General features: G+C 34.5%; 1 protein-coding gene across 2 annotated transcripts; it reads right to left on the reverse strand.

Annotated features, from left to right (window-relative positions):
* Positions 1 to 8,495: 8,495 nt before the first annotated feature.
* On the reverse strand, positions 8,496 to 11,361 carry LOC132187040 (protein indeterminate-domain 7-like). Of its 2 annotated transcripts, XM_059601194.1 has the most exons (4): positions 11,079 to 11,361; positions 10,534 to 10,833; positions 10,030 to 10,426; positions 8,496 to 9,630 (listed from the first exon to the last, which is right to left on the reverse strand). In XM_059601194.1, exons 2-4 carry the CDS (start codon positions 10,742 to 10,744, stop codon positions 8,634 to 8,636), a joined length of 1,605 nt encoding a protein of 534 aa, XP_059457177.1. In that variant the 5' UTR covers positions 10,745 to 10,833; positions 11,079 to 11,361; the 3' UTR covers positions 8,496 to 8,633. The 2 variants fall into 2 exon arrangements, with proteins under 2 accessions (XP_059457177.1, XP_059457176.1); XM_059601193.1 differs by having other exon boundaries at positions 10,534 to 11,361.
* Between the last annotated feature and the right edge of the window lie 4,760 nt (positions 11,362 to 16,121).

A 16,121-nucleotide genomic window follows, 5' to 3' on the forward strand; every position in this document is an offset into this window, starting at 1 on the left:
CAAATGGGAAAGAGTGTTTAAAATATTTTTTAATGGTTTATTCATTTTCATATTTACACTTTCAAGTGTCACTTTCAGACATAACATAAAAATCTTTATTAAATTTTAAATAAATTATTATTAAAGTTTGAATTTAATGATAAGTAGTGTGTATAGCATTTTTCTATAAGACATGTTACACACGTACATCATCTTTCTACCATTTCTTTTTGTAAATTTAATTTATCAATCATTGTATTTGTAGACTTATATATGTTTTACACAAATTTAATTGTGGGTTCATCTATTCACTGTACAGAAATGATTGAAAAAAATGAATTTTATCATTTTTAATTTTATATCTACATTTCAATGTAAAATGGCTAACAAAAACCCATTTTTCTAGTTTATTAGCTAGCCAATTATTTTTCAAAACTCCCATCCAACTAGAACTATTAATTTTTGACATGATCTACGAACTTAACACGAAACTAGAGAATTAGGGTTTTGCATAAATGTGTTCGAGTCATAAACGGGTCGACTTGCTTTACTCGTTTCATAAACGAGTCAATCATGGGTTAGCTTGACCTGTTTATACAATTATATTTTTTTATATAAAAAAATACAAGTTTAAATTAGTCAAATATGTCGTGTTTGGGATGAAATGAGTCAAACAAGTCAAACATGTTGTGTTTAGGCTAAAACGGGTTAAACCGTTTGAGACCTATTTATAAAATGGGTCAAGCTAGTTACGTCAGTTCACTCACAGGTCGTATTAGGGTTGAAAAGTTTAATCCATTTAATTAAACAGTCGTGTCCGAGTCAACTCTTAGTGGGTTTGCGGGTCAAGCTAGTTGACCGGAACCCAACCCATCATCCCGAATTACCAGTTGTACATCCAACCATTTTATCCAAATTTTTTCTCCACTTTATAATAAAATAATCGTTTTTTAGAATTTTTTTTATTCATTTTGATGAAAATCCCATTTTCACCAAACAAAACCCCATATGCAAGCAGCATAACACAGCATCACCAAAAAATGGAGCTGGAACCTATGAGCTAGTTTTTGTAAATGAGAGGACAGATTTGTCCTTTCACATTTTTTTTTGGATAAAAATGCCCTCTCTTTTACAAGAACTTGAGCGAGAGATGATCTGTCTCGCCAAAAAATCATCCATGCTAATGATCACAATTAATTCCACATGGGTCATTAATTTGACTCATTTCCATCTTGAAGACTAGATCCATAGATGATCATATATATGAATCTTTCGATATTGACTTTAAAATGTTATCTCTATTAATGTAGCTTCTTAATTAGCATACGAGATTTTTCAATCCAAATTTTCATTCTTTTTGAACTAATTTTGTTGTGAAAAAAAGATGCATTCAAATTACTTTGATGAATTTATCTCTTTTTACAAGCAAACCTCGCCACTCACTCAATTGAAGAAACATATATAACCTTCATTTAAGCTTTCTCATCATCTAAAACCCCAATTAAAAACAGACCCATTTCAAACCTTCAAGATGGGCTTCAAAAACCAGCTAGACAAGGGCAGGGCTTCATTCTTTCTAGCGCGAATTTATTCGCTCGCATGACCCACAATTTATTAAACCAAACCCATTTTAAGGTGCATTTGGCATTCGATTTTATATATAAAAAGTGTGATTTTAAACTAAATTACAAAAATTAGATTGTTTAGGTTTGCTTTTTTTAAAAATTGCGATTTGAAAACTACAGTTAGGACGAAGGCAATTTTTACCAGTTTGAACTAGTTGTGAAAAATTTATGTAACTGACTTATTTGAGTATTCTATTAGGTTTAAGGTTTTGTTTACAATAAATACAGGTCATGGGTGACCTAAGAACAAAGTTTTGTTGTTATTTTGATTATTTATCAATGGAAACACTTTGGGAGTGGTTTTGATTGATTATCAATGGGAAACACTTTCGGAATGGTTTTGTTCTATCATACCTTAAAAATTTGAAAGCATCTTGGTTTTGATAAGATCGAGTTGTGATGTGTGTTTTGTTATTTTCCAAAATCACTACTCCCACACTACATCAATTCGTATCAGAGCCTAGCAACTTTTCTCCCATGGCGCAAAAAATAAGCTACAGAAGAAATAGATATGCAAGCCTTGGTGTCGTGAAAAAACCTTGGTGGTTTGTTTGCAACACATGAGGAGCAAATTGGTGCAGGATTTGGGGAATTTGAAGAGCAAATCATAGCCTTATCTTATCAACTTACTGCCATGAGAAGCCCAAATGGTTGTGGTTGTCGGCCAATTCCGAATCATATAGAGGAGGAAGACGAGTATAGTATTGAGAGTGAACCTATCAACCCGTTTACAAAGTGCAGATGGAGTACCCCCATGGGGCAAGCTCACACTAATCAGTGGGATTCAAACTTGACATCCTAGGGTTCCAAGGTTGCTTGCAACCTAATGAATTTCTTGATTGGGTAACTATTGTAGGGAAAATCTTAGACTTCATGGAGGTGCTAATGATCGAAGGGCCCTTTAATTAGTAGCAGCCACGTTATGGGGAAGAAATGTTGCTTGGTGGTGGCAACTGAAGTAAGCCAAAGTGCAACAAAGCAAATGAAAGATAAATAGTTGGGAGAAACTATTGAAATATATGAGGGCCACATTCTTGGCCCATAACTATGTGCAATCTCAACGAAGGAAGGTATGGTTTGAGGTGGAGAACCTGCAACGTGCCTTGACAATTGTACACAAGCCTCAAATACATCTACCGAGTCCATCTTACATGAAAGAGGAAGACAAGTTTGTTGATGAGGAGTTCCACAAAGAAGAGTTTGTTGGCGAGGAATTCTAAAAAGAAGAGTTTTTTGATGAGGAATTCAAAGAAGATGAATTTGTTGATGAAGAATTCCAATAAAATGAGTTTGTTGATGAGGAGTTCCAACATGAAGATGTTGAGCAGCCAAGACTGAGGTCGATGAAAAAAATATTGTTGGAAGTTCTTCGTCATGTAATCAAGAGGAAGAATCTGTAGTAGATTGGGTCTCTCCACCAATCTACTAAATAGTTTGATATACAATATTTAAAGCTTTTCTCAATACATTTGGAGGAGGTGCACGCACCACTTATATACATGATATGACCAAAAAGTAAAATAAGAAAGTGTGTACAAGAAACAACTCAACATGAATGCATATGCCATATGGAAAAGATTTCCTAAGGAGAATAGTTGTGTTTCCTTGTAAGAGTTGTCTTGAGGTTAACATCCAGCTCGTGGAGACACTATATATCCATGTATGTTTTCCTATATCATGCATGATCTTCTGTTGCATGATTTGTGGGATTGTCTATTACATGATTTATGGGATTGGTAGCACATGTTGGAATGTCATTGATATTTTGGTTTACAAGTCATCTATCCTAAAGAAGATAACTAGATATATCCTGAAGAAGAGAATTGGTTGGGTGAGGTAAGTCTCTAGGATAATATAGAAAATTTTATTGATAAGAGTGTTACGTACAGTTCATGAGCTTAATAAAAGCCCTAAAATTGAAGATTTTGATTTGGGGCTTGAAGACATCAGTTTTGTGAATTTTCTTAGGGTAGACAATATTTTGTCAAATTCTCCTGATAACAATGGTTTTGATGAATTTTATGAGGTGGAGGAGAAATTAATGTTTAAACGAGAAGAAATTGTTGAGCTTTTTCGGGATATCTTTAATTATGACATGTGAAACAGAGAAGATGGGTGAGAGCTGTGTGAGGAAGAAGTTATTTGACTATGAACATAAATTTCTTCTAACCTACTCTAATAAGTACCAAGTGTTATCTCTTACATGTTTTTTTTAATATTCTTAACAATCATTTATTCTCATTCTACTAACATAGGAACCCAAACATGGATTTTTGAAAAACCCAAACATGTTAGATAACAATTAGCACTTATTAGAGTAGGTTGAAAGAAATTTCCTTCAAATCAGTTTGGAGAAAATTTGTGTCATTTGACTATAGTGTGAAAAGTTTTTTTGACATAGTTCTTGTCAACTTCACAGGCCGACTATATCCGCGAAAAATGCTTTCTATTTTTTTTGGACCATAATCAGTTGGTATAAGAACAATAAGTGAATTTAATGGATTTAGTTAATTCAGCTAATAAAATATTTTACTGTCACATAAGAAATATTCTAAGATCAAATGATCATCTCCCTTATGTCAGGAATAACAATGAATTCCTCCACAAATTCATACTACTTTCCGGGGGACGGGGTTTCAGCATTGTTGAAGCTGTCTTATTGTTCGGATTCTGAAAATGATATCCTATATATATATCCTTTGTGAGAATTAATTAAAATCCTATTTATCAATATTAATAGGTCAATTTGGGATTGGATTTAAGATTTCCTTTGAGAGATATCATTCATATAGGAATTAGTCCATGTTGCATATATATGGCTCAACCAACTTAAGAGAGTAACAATATTTCACCGTTTGGATTCCACGCTCATGTAAAGTTGTCACTCTTTCGCCCCAGGGGCGGACCCAGGTACATGGTTGGGTTTTTTTTAAAACACCTTCAAAAATACGATTAAGTCCACTATTGCCCCGGCCTCTTAGTTCACTTTTTTTCCTCCAAATTACTATTTCGCCCTCTAAAACGTAATGAAACCGTGGCTTTTACACGTACAAAGAAGTGAAAAAATATTGAAAAGTAAAATATGCAAAGAAACTGCATTTCTTTTCACAAGACGTGTAGTTTTTCACATTGCACAAGCTGCACTTCTCGTGCAGTATGCCAGTCTGAAAAGAAATGTAGTAACTCAAGACTTCTTGTTATTGTTTTTTTTCTTACTAGTAATAGTAAAATGGCTAGTTAAGAGAGAAAAAAATAATAATAAATAAATAAAAACTTATTTTTCACACAGTACAGGTTTTATAGTTTTTTTATTTTTTTTTTAAAAAAACCTTTTATTTCTCCTCTCTTACTCTGTATATGAACCAAATTTCTTTTATGAGCAAACTTAGAATAAGAATTGAGGGCTTAAGCCTCCCAGAAATTTAAACATCCATATAATTTTTTTTTAGGAGGTAGACGCTTAAAAATTAGTTTCCTTCTCTATAATTTTTTTTATTTTCGTCCCTTCTCACTCAAACTTCTGGTTCCGCCCCTTATCGCCCCTCCAGCCTTTTTTTAATTAGAAAAAACTAAAGACCAAGTGTGTTTCATATTTATCTCTCAGTCTAAAGCTTTCTGTTAGTCTTCTTAAGAATATTATGTTAGGATTATTTACTTCCTTAGGTATTATTAGTCTACTAAGTTCACATTTCCTTAATCTACTAGGTTACTTGCCTTTCTATAAATAAAGACCTCTGTATTTATTATCATAACAGAATATCAATACAATGTAATCCATTGGGTGCTTCCGTTTTTCTTATTATTCTTCTGCTCTTCTATATCTCTCCATTATTCCAACATGCTATCAAAGCATTCTAACAAGTCCTTTTGCAACTTGGCCTGCAGTAGTACATGTACATATATAAAGACAAAGGTCGTTAATTATCTAAAAATCTTCTAGTAAACAAATATATATATGTCTAAAGAGTTTCGAGTCTAATTATGTTCTCCATATTTGAATCAAGAAAATAAATAAAACCCACTAATTAACAATGACATATTCCTAAAATTCCTTTTTATAACTTTGAGATCCGTAATTCCAAATATACAATAAAATAACCAATGGTCTTTTTATGCCTTAAATTAACCTATACTACACATTTCTCTTTCACCCCATTTTTACCTGAGAAGAGAAAAAATGTTATTTGGGTCGTGAGGGGTTCATTATGAATGCAACCCTAATGAAATCTATATATATATATATATATATATATATATATAGAGAGAGAGAGAGAGAGAGAGAGAGAGAGATGGGGGTAAGTCAAAAACATAAAGGTGTGTGGGGGTTATTTACACAAAGGGAGGGCAGGAGGAAGTTCAGAAAGACAAGTCAACTGGATAATATATAGGCATATGGCAACCATTAAAAAACCCATTAATCCATATTCGTGCCAACATGCACCCAGCTTTGATGATGAGCAGCTTTTGGAGATACCATCACATAATGTTTTTTGCAATTTCTGCCCGACAAAAGGCAACCTACAAGGCACCGAATTTCAAAAACCCAACATGGGTTTAGAAGTGTGCCATAGCCCACCACCCTTCACTTTTCTGTAATCACCTTCCTGTCTAGACACTAGTGGAACATTGAGAGAGTGCAAAGCTTGCTTTATCATGAATTGCCAAACGTCAATATATATATATATATATTTTCCACACACCTTATAAGCTTTGTATGAGAGAGAGAGAGAGAGAGTACGTGAATGAAGAAGATGGCAAACATCCCTGTTATAATTAAATGGCAAACATCCCTCTGAGTCCCTTTCTTTTTCTTTTTCTTGAGCCCTCTTGAGTCCCTGTCGCATGTGACTCCTTGACCCATCAAATGTAACCCCACCCACATTCTGAATATTATTGGAGTTAACTAATAAACCCCGTCTATTTTATGCTTCAACCCATCATATATATATATATATATATATATTAGAGAGAGAGAGTGAGGATGATTTATGATAATTCTCTTATATATATATTCCATGAATATGCCCCTCTCTCCTCTTGCTGTATAAACAAGTACTATATGAAATAGGCTGATCAGGGAAAAAAGAAAATAAAAAAAAAGGATGAAGAAAAGTGGGGATTCAGAGGAATCTCAAATTTATTTCAACTTTTTGCCTATTAAAGGCCAGTGATAGACAGGTGCCAACACTACTTCCAAAGCTAGTGCATACATCTCCCTCCATTGACCTAACACTGCAATCTTAGGGATATCTAGGCATCTTTTTAGCACCTTTGTTTTCATAAAGTTCTCACTGATCAACCACTTTCCCTGATGATAGCCTAATCATACATATATCATTCCTTTATATCATAACACCCTCATTTCTTTTCTTAATCTCTCTCTCTCTCTCTCTCTAACACATGCTTCTCCTTCAAATAATATGATAATTTTTTACTATTATATATATATATGTGTGTGTGTGCGTGTGTGTGTGTGTCTGTGAACTTTTCACCTTATTTTCTGCAGCACGAAACAAGTGCCTTTTAATTAGAAACAATCTATAAATGCCATTTGGCTGTTATTTTAATTTTTAACTTGCTTCTATTCTATAGTAATATATACCTTTTGTCAATTTATATTTATTTATTTATTTTTTCAATTAATTTAGAAAACTTTTGTTTCCATCCGGCAACGAGCTATAGCATGAGTGATTCTCCCCCTCGGGATTGAATCCCAGTTGGACCCACAACAGGTATCAAACAACATCTCTTTTCTTTTTTGTTTCGTGAATAAACAGCCATATCTATCTAAACCAAGCTAACTTGCACATCTATGCACATTTCACGAATCTTTTTCCTTTGGAGAATCCAATGCTTTTTTTTTGTACTCGTATATCCCTCACACTTGTACAGCCATGCATGTATTGGCATTTTTCAAATTTTCCTACTTTGTCCAGACTGTGAGTGAGTGAGCTAGAGATCTAGAGATCTTATGGGGGCAATATATGTCGGTTTCATACTCGATACAAACTTAACCCGAAATTAGCAATTTAGAGTTAAAAAGAGTTTTACCCGTTTAATTAGATGTAAGATTACACAACGCCTAGGTTTGGTTTAGCTGGCTTGTAATCTTTTGTCCTCTCCTCATTTTTTAATTCTAATTATTTCCATGCATTATGCATATTGCCATATGATATGGTTTATTAATTATATACATTTAAATAATTTAATAAAATATTCTCTCTCTCTCTCTCTCTCTCTCTCTCTATATATATATATATATATATATAAATTTAATTATCTTCTTTATCAGAAACATCTGCCTGCTAAGACAATATTGTTTTGAAATGGGATAGTCATAAAATAAAAAAATAAAAACATGTTCATTTTATAGCATCCTTAATTTGTGGTACAAGTTTTTTGCTTTTTAAAAACTTGCTTATATATTAGTTAGTGCATATATTTGTCAAATTGGAAGCTTCATTAATTAGTAGAGAAATTACAAGTTGCACAATTAATGCATGCATGATTCATTTAGATGTTAATATTTAATTAAGAAAACACATCGTTTGACATTATATATCACGAGTGTACTCATTAATTAAAGATTGGTTTAAGTTCACTTGGGTCAAAAAGTAATCAATCTTGCGGTTCAAATTGGATCACATTTTGAGGCACAATAACAGGTTGGCATACTGAGCATTCTCCACTAGAGTATGAATCATCAGAAGTAGAAATAATTCATTTCATATTTATTATAAGAAAAACATTGTGATTCACATTTCACTAGGGTTTAATCTATATATATATATATATATATATATAGAGAGAGAGAGAGAGAGAGAGAAGCATGCATGAAAGTTTCAAAGTAAGAAGAATTAAAAAAAAAAAAGAAAAAAAAAAAAAAAAAAAGGACAAAAATTCTTAAAAATAGCTAACATATGGCATTGAAATATTAAGATTTCAAATATATGTCCTTCCCTTTGGGAAGATTGATAGCAAAAAAGGGAGAAAAAAAAAGTTTGATATATAGAGGAGCTAGCTAGCTAATTAACCTTGCCATGGTTTTTGGGGTTGATTTTGATGCTCATTAGAAGTGTTCATGCCATTACCAAGACCAGCAATGCTGAGAATGTCACTATGAGAGAGAGCTCTAAGACCCAAAAAGTCTCTAGTCAAACCTTCACCAGCAGCAGCAGCAGCAGCAGTTTCATGATGAGTAGTTGTTTTTGAGAGAGTGTCGTGTAAACTCCCATCTCTATCAGAATTCAAAATCCCACCAAATGCATCCTCAAAAGAAGTTCCTTCAAGGCCAGTGGAAGAGGAGAGAGAGCTCACCATGTCATGAAGAAGGGAAGGGTGAACAGCAGAGGCAGAAGGGCCTGCTGCAGCTTTATTCCCAAAAGGAGGCAACCCATGGGCAAACCGGGTGGCCATCTCTTCACGTGAGGACAAATTCAAGCCAAACTTATTAGCAGTTGCATTAATGTTGGCAGAATCAGCAGCAGCAGACACGTGAGTCTGGTGGGTGGGCCTCAATGAACCAGGCTTGCTGCTCATGGTTGCACCCATCTGAGCTGCCTTGTGCAGCAATGCAGTGGCTGACATGTGCGGGGAGGGAGCAGGGTGGTGGTAGGGAGGAAGAGTGGGGCCAAGGCTAGGGTTAGGGCTTGGTGTTTCATGGAGGGTTAAATCTTGGTGGTGGGTGTCATGCTGTGTGAACTCTTGATGATCTAATCTTGTGGAGAAGAAGGATGATGAGGAGGAGGAGGAGAGATGATGATGATGATGATGATGATCAATATGTTGTGGTGGTGGTGGTGGGCCCAGCCATGGGGGTATCTCTGGCCTTAGACTGAAGCTGCTGCTTTGTTGCTCTTTCTTCAAAGAAAATGCATGGAGGTCTTGGGGATTGAATTGGTTCATGTGATGAGATGCTGATGATCCTGGTTGAGAGGATGACAGAATTGGGTTTGTCGTTATTGCTCTTGCACTCTCCTCTGCTAATGCATCACAGAAGGCTCTGTGAGTGATGAAACTATCTCTCCTGAAAACCATAAACAAACACACACAAGCAAACAAAACAAAAAATGTCACTAACAACACAATAATATTGTACGAGTATGTTATTGACTTCTCTATATATTTCTTTCTGCAACCATTCTTTTTAGCTTTCTCTCTCTCTCTCTTTCTCTCTCTCTAGGGTGTAAAAGTTGGAGCCTTGCTAGATGTGTAGTTTGTGAACTCTTTCTTGAATGTATCAGATAAAGAATCTAAATTTATTATCTTGAGACCAGAAAGAAAGAAAGAAAAAATGTATATATTTATTGTTTAGTTTCTCTGATGCTGAAATCCCATGGTCTCCATTAATGAGGAGATCTGACTGGTTGTGCTTTAAATAGAAGGACTCTGGAGTAATTCACATAAATGATTTGGAATTAGTTACCTTGAGAAAAGGGTTCCACAGTCACATCTGTACTCCCTAGTGCCACAGGTCTTGGAATGAGCTTTCCAATCCGATTGAACAGCATACCTCTTTGAGCACTTGTCACATTTCCACTTCTTCTCACCATGCTTTCTGCAGAAGTGCTTCTTGATCCCAGTCAGGTCCCCAAGAGCCCTCGATGGGTCATGGTGAACACAGCTAGATTCTGGGCAAACGTACACCTTCTTCCTTATCTCTTTGCTTGTTCTCTGCTTTAGCTTCCATGGCAAATTATGCCCTCTTCTATGAAGCTGAAGATTCTGATCTCTCTGAAACCCTTTGTTACAGATCTCACAAATAAATCTATTTGTTGCCATCAGAGTCTTGGGAGACAAAGCAATCACTTCTGCATCTGGGTCTGATTCAAAACCAAGAAATAATTGAACCCCAGATAAGAAAAAAATGAAAATTAACCAAACAATAAAACAAATTACACAATTTAATTAGCATGTGGGATTCAGAAACCTGGGTTGCCTGGGAGGTTTCTCTTCTTCTTCACTGGTTGAGTAGTTTGGGTTGGTGGTGGAGCAAAGTATTGTTGAGAATAGTTGGTGCCAATTTCAGTTCTGTTGCCTGAAGAAACGCTAGCCTCACCAGATGCAGAAGTCAAATTAGACATGTTTTCCTCCAGAACTGGCTGCTGTAGCTGCTGTTGGAACATCAAACCGTTCATCATCTTCTCTTAGGTATGAAATTCTTGTATCCTAAGGTTCAATCATGCGCCATAGATCTTGGTTTTTTCATGTGTGACAAAGGTGTAAAGATCTAAAGACAAAAAAACAAACAAGAAGCAGCTAAACTAAGTGAAAACTGGAGGGAGATAAAGCGAGAAAGAACAGAATAAAGAGGCAAAATTTGATTTCTTATGCCTAGTGTTTGAGACCCATAATCCCCCACTATACGCCTTGATTGTTTCTTCTTGGTTTGGCACCAACCCAAGAGACAAGTTTTGTTTTTTGAAAGCTAAAAAGAAACAAGCTGAGGGGAGAGAGAGAGAGCTAGAGCTGAACCAGATCCTCTAGCCACTTTTCTGCTTCATGGTTCTATATCCAAGCTTGATAATACCAAGAAAATCCAACAATAGCCACACAAATATGAACAAAAATCACAAATATGAACAAAAATTAATGACCCAGCTCTTACAACCTAGAGAGAGGGAGAGACAGAGAGAGAGAGAGATGTGGATGAGAAGGGATTCCCTTCTGTAATCCTCAAACAGTCCAAAACAACACCCAATGGAACCCTACGGCTAACTCTGACGTTGCACTTTCTGTCTTTTCCACTGTTCTCTTTCCCAGCCCCAGAAAAATCTATCTTTTTCTTTATTGTATATTTGCTTTTAACAAAGTTTAATTTTCTGCTAAAACTTTTTGTTTAATAAACCCCCCCACCCCCCCTTTCACCTTTCCCATCTCTCATAAAGCAACTAGGAAAAAAGAAAAATAGAAAGCATCCGTGTAAAAAGAAGGCATCATATATACACACAGAGAGAGAAATAGATTGATTTGTATATTTTACATCATGGGTAGTAGACCCTTCCCCAGCTTTCTACAATTACAGTGACATGATTGATTCATTCATTAATTTCTAACAGCATGGCTAAAAGCTCCTTCATTTTTTCTTTTCTTTTCTCATAACACCATTTTGCTTCTTTATCTTTCATTTCATTATCACTAACTGTTTCTCATAAAGAAAGCTGAAAATTCTGACACTTTGCATGGCTCCTCAAATTGAATAATAAATCTATAATAAACAATTAATTGGATTAGACTATGAACAAACGCTTGACCTCCTCCTCCTCTTCTTCCTTCTCTCTCTCTCTCTCCCCCTCTCTCATAATCATCGTATCTTCTGCATACAAAGAATTGACTTGTCTGTCTTCATTAGCAATGTTTCAACATCAGCATTAATATAATTACATATATAGTCTCTCACACATTCATGCAGAAACTTGAAGGAGCCATCAAGTTAGAAGATGATCAAAATATTTGACTTCAACGTAAGGCAAAATATTACAGAATCTATAAATTACTCGACTCTTTACGTGCTTGAAGTGTTTGCAGTTGACTGAGACATCAAATCTAAATAACACCCTTTTTCCTTTCCCGTTATTTATCTGTTACGCTATTTGATTAAATACAATATATATAAGTTTGTCTTTCTGTTACACCCACCTTATATATATAAGGTGGGTAAAAATGGAGCTACATTGTCTTTCTGTTGGTTCATGGTTACCGATGAGTTTGTCTTCCCCCACAGAAGAGAAGGTTTAAAAAATTCATATAAACAATCCATTTTGTTTTGTCATTTTCTTGTTTTATTCTCCTCATTGATTTATTTTTTGTAATGGGATCTTGCTCGACAGTAGTCTCAATGTGCTTTCCCAGCTCATCTTCTCCTTCAAATAATACTAAAATAAGTTTCTGGAGAAAGCAAGAAATATATCTTAAATAAAACTAAAGGCGTGAGATTGAGCAAAGATTTCATGTTCTGTGATGCATGTAATTAATTAAGGTCTGATATATATATTCAATTTACTATTACGTTTAACAATATTTATCACACGTGAGATGCCTCTTCTGGACTCCATTGTTGACGTTCAAATTATCACGGCCTGAACAAGACCTGGGACCTAAAAGATTCATTGATCATCCAATCTATCACATTCTATTAGGTGGCCATCATCAGAAGATAAACACAAACATTAATATCAAATAAAGACAAATCATTCTATTAAATCACCACTTATTCAAAAATTTAATCTGATAAGAGAAGATTAATTTTAACACATACATTAATCTATTTCAAGTGAAATGGAGATGACCCATTTCAATATTATTAAGATTTTATTTTATTTTATTAGTTTGATAAATATAAACAATATTTTTCATGGAAGGACTTTGAAGAAGAAGTGTTTATGAATATTGCAGAGTATATAGTCGATCGATGGAGATGAATAGAAATTTTGGTTTCTTGTGTGTGTGGGGAATCTGTCGGTGTGAGGTCCCCCTACGATCTCTTCCTCCCATTAATTAATACTCAGTATCATTCCAAGATGCTTGTCATTGTCACCCATTTTTTCATATTTCTGTTGCAATTTATGGAACTCCAGCCAATTTTTTATTTTATTTTATTCTTCTTATATATATATAAAAGCATCTCTTAATATATATATAAAATTAAGCTTATTATAACCTTAATTGTAATTAATTATCTGAAAGTAATTAATCATGCAACTCTTACTTTGTTTTTTTCTTTAATCTAATTAGCCACTTGAAATTATAAAATATAACCTCTTTCTTGTGTGGGTGCCCACCACTTTTATTGTTAGTCAAAATTAAATAAAAAATCAACGCGAAAGAAAATAATTAAGCTTGACCATGGTTTGGGACCTTTGGGTGTTGGGTTAGGCCAGGGTTGACTCTTGACCATGCGCGCGCGCCTGCAGGCGGCTAAGCCCAACGAGTGCGTGCCGTAAAGCCTAACTATATAAAAAAGTGGTCTGTGCTGTCAATGCACAACGGAAAAAATAATAATTTTTTCTTTTAATAATAATAAAAGAAACCATCATGAAGTAGTTGGTCAAATTTTGAATCATTCCCATTTGAAACCATGGTTGCACGATTTCCTATTGAGATTTAGGGGCCAATTCTTTCCTAACAACAGTTGCTAAGCATGCAAAAGTTTTTGCCCAATTTAGTGTGTTTTTGGGAGGAGCATAATATTATTATTATTATTATAAAAATATTAGTTAATTTATAATTTTTTTTTTTATAATTACTTATAAAATCCAGTTTTACTTGGAATTCGTTTGGGTTTGCAATTTCAAAAGGTGGAAAATTTCAAACATTTTATTTTGTGCGATTTGGTTTAAAATCGCACTATTTATCTATAAAATTGCAATCTCAAATACACCATTAATAAGTAAACAGTATAAGACTTAGCAGCACTCATAAGTGTTTTTATAAACTATCAACGCTCTATGTAGATTACTCATCTTCTCAATATGGGACCAGAGTGTTGCAGAGATAATTTAATTAACAATTCTTTGGTTTAGGTTGCTTAATTGGTGGATAGGTGTGTGTTAGTATTAAGTAGTTTTATTGTGATAATGCATGCTACAATTTGTAATAGGATTTGCTAAATCAATCTTTCCCTTTTTCTTTTTTTTTTTTTTATTATAAAATTCATATGATGCAACTAAAGGCGGAAGGGACACCACACACCACACTATCATTATTTCGAATCTTGGATTGTCCACGTCATACTTTCATGATACTTGATTCGTATGTCTTGGCAGTGAAAATCGTTAATGTCGATGAACTTGGCCAAGGAGTTTGTAACATGACTACATTTTTTGTAGTTGGGAATCAGAATGACATATTCTAATAGCTAGCAATTATACAATAATTTTTTTCTTTTTAAGAAATCGAATATGTTAGAACAGTTTTTGAACGGAGTGAATACAGCTTGATACCTACAAGACACAAGGAAAAAATTAGACAAAAAAGCTTGTTGGAGTGCCGACGGGGAATAACTCCGATGCTTAAGTCATTAATCTTTTCTAAAATATTAATAATTGTAGCTCTTTAGGTTGAAGAGGGTGTACCTTTTTATCTGAATGGAGACCCCTTTATGTAGAAGAGTGTGGCGATTTACACCGGTTACTGCCCCTAATTCTCGGGCTTTAGCACTACCCTAGAATTCCGGACATTGGGTGTTAAATTGCCAATTTTGCCTTAGTTGTAAGTTATTGTGGTGAGTCTCAATTGTGGGTTCCCGAGACTTTCGATGATGGGTCCGAAACTGTCGGTAACAATGTTTCGAGAATCTTGGTAATGGAGTCCCGAAATTCTCGGTATTCTGTTACCCGAGAATTCCTCTATAATGGATTTGATCATTTTGGGGCAAGCGCTACATATGGCAATGGGATTGGTTTTTGGATCTTAATGTCTTTAATTCAGCCCACTTTGACACAAATCATAGAGTTGACCTAATCCCCAACATAATATAAATTGTTTATTCTATAGAACATATATTTGAATGGTTTCCTTGTGTCGAAATACCACTTGAATAGTGCTTGCTAAAGAGAGAAATTAGCAAATGCGTTTGTTGGTGCGGGTTAGTGAGGAATACTTCTGATACCCAAGTTAGCAAAATACCGGATGAGAAGAAGAATTATGGCTAAAAATGTTGAGGCTAGAGAAATGAGATGAAAGTCGCCTTTTACTTGACTTTGCTGCATTTTATAGTGGATTTCTCTACAACTGCCCTGCCACGCGTCAACTTTTCATTGGAGAGTCCTTACAGTAAATATCCCACGATCCCCTCACACTTTTTGCCTCATGCTAAGAATCATGGGGACGATTATTAACATGACATCGAGAGGGATTCTGTGGGCGCGATACCTAGCATGATACTCTCGGTTTGCTGGGTCTTGGCATGTGGAGCTTTTCATGTGGTTGGATTCATTTCATCTTAATTACAATATAATTGTGATTAATATAATATTATGAAATATAGCTTTAAAAGGCAATTTTTCCAAATACATGTTGCATAATTATTATTATTTTTTTAATTTGTTTCTTAGCTAGCAAAAACTATTCATTAAATACAATAAGGATAGAAACCCCAAGTAAAAGATGATACCACTTAAAAATAATGCCAGTAAATTATAAAATGAGTTAAAGATCCTTTTTTAATAAAAGGGTACGATTTGAAAGCAATAACCGAATGAATGAAGAGGGAAGGGAACCTCGAGACAAAGATAGATTGGATCTTTTGATGTAGGGTGCATGTAATTGCATGGATTGGATCGGATGAGATCATTTGTTACTCTTAAAATTTTGAAAAACAAATAATTCTATTTAGTAAATTCCTCTATAACTACCATGCAATTCAATGATATAGTAGTAAATTCTTGTGCTGATTTTTAGTTATACAAGAGTCTATGAAAGATGGGATAGCAATTTGCTACAAACTGGTTTGTAGCTAATTCATACAAACCAATCTAATAAAGAAACATGTGTCTCATAACCATTTAAAAAATGTAA

Source organism: Corylus avellana, chromosome ca7 (genome assembly GCF_901000735.1).
Source record: "Corylus avellana chromosome ca7, CavTom2PMs-1.0".
Classification (NCBI taxonomy): domain Eukaryota; kingdom Viridiplantae; phylum Streptophyta; class Magnoliopsida; order Fagales; family Betulaceae; genus Corylus; species Corylus avellana.

What these genes read in the sequence shown, in the direction of transcription:
- LOC132187040 (XM_059601194.1), bottom strand. Translation starts at nt 10,744, where the DNA reads ATGATGAACGGTTTGATGTTCCAACAGCAGCTACAGCAGCCAGTTCTG. An exon ending in AAACCTCCCAGGCAACCCAG is followed by an intron (nt 10,427 to 10,533) that starts GTTTCTGAATCC and finishes GTTTTGAATCAG; the next exon opens with ACCCAGATGCAGAAGTGATT. An exon ending in TGTGGAACCCTTTTCTCAAG is followed by an intron (nt 9,631 to 10,029) that starts GTAACTAATTCC and finishes TATGGTTTTCAG; the next exon opens with GAGAGATAGTTTCATCACTC.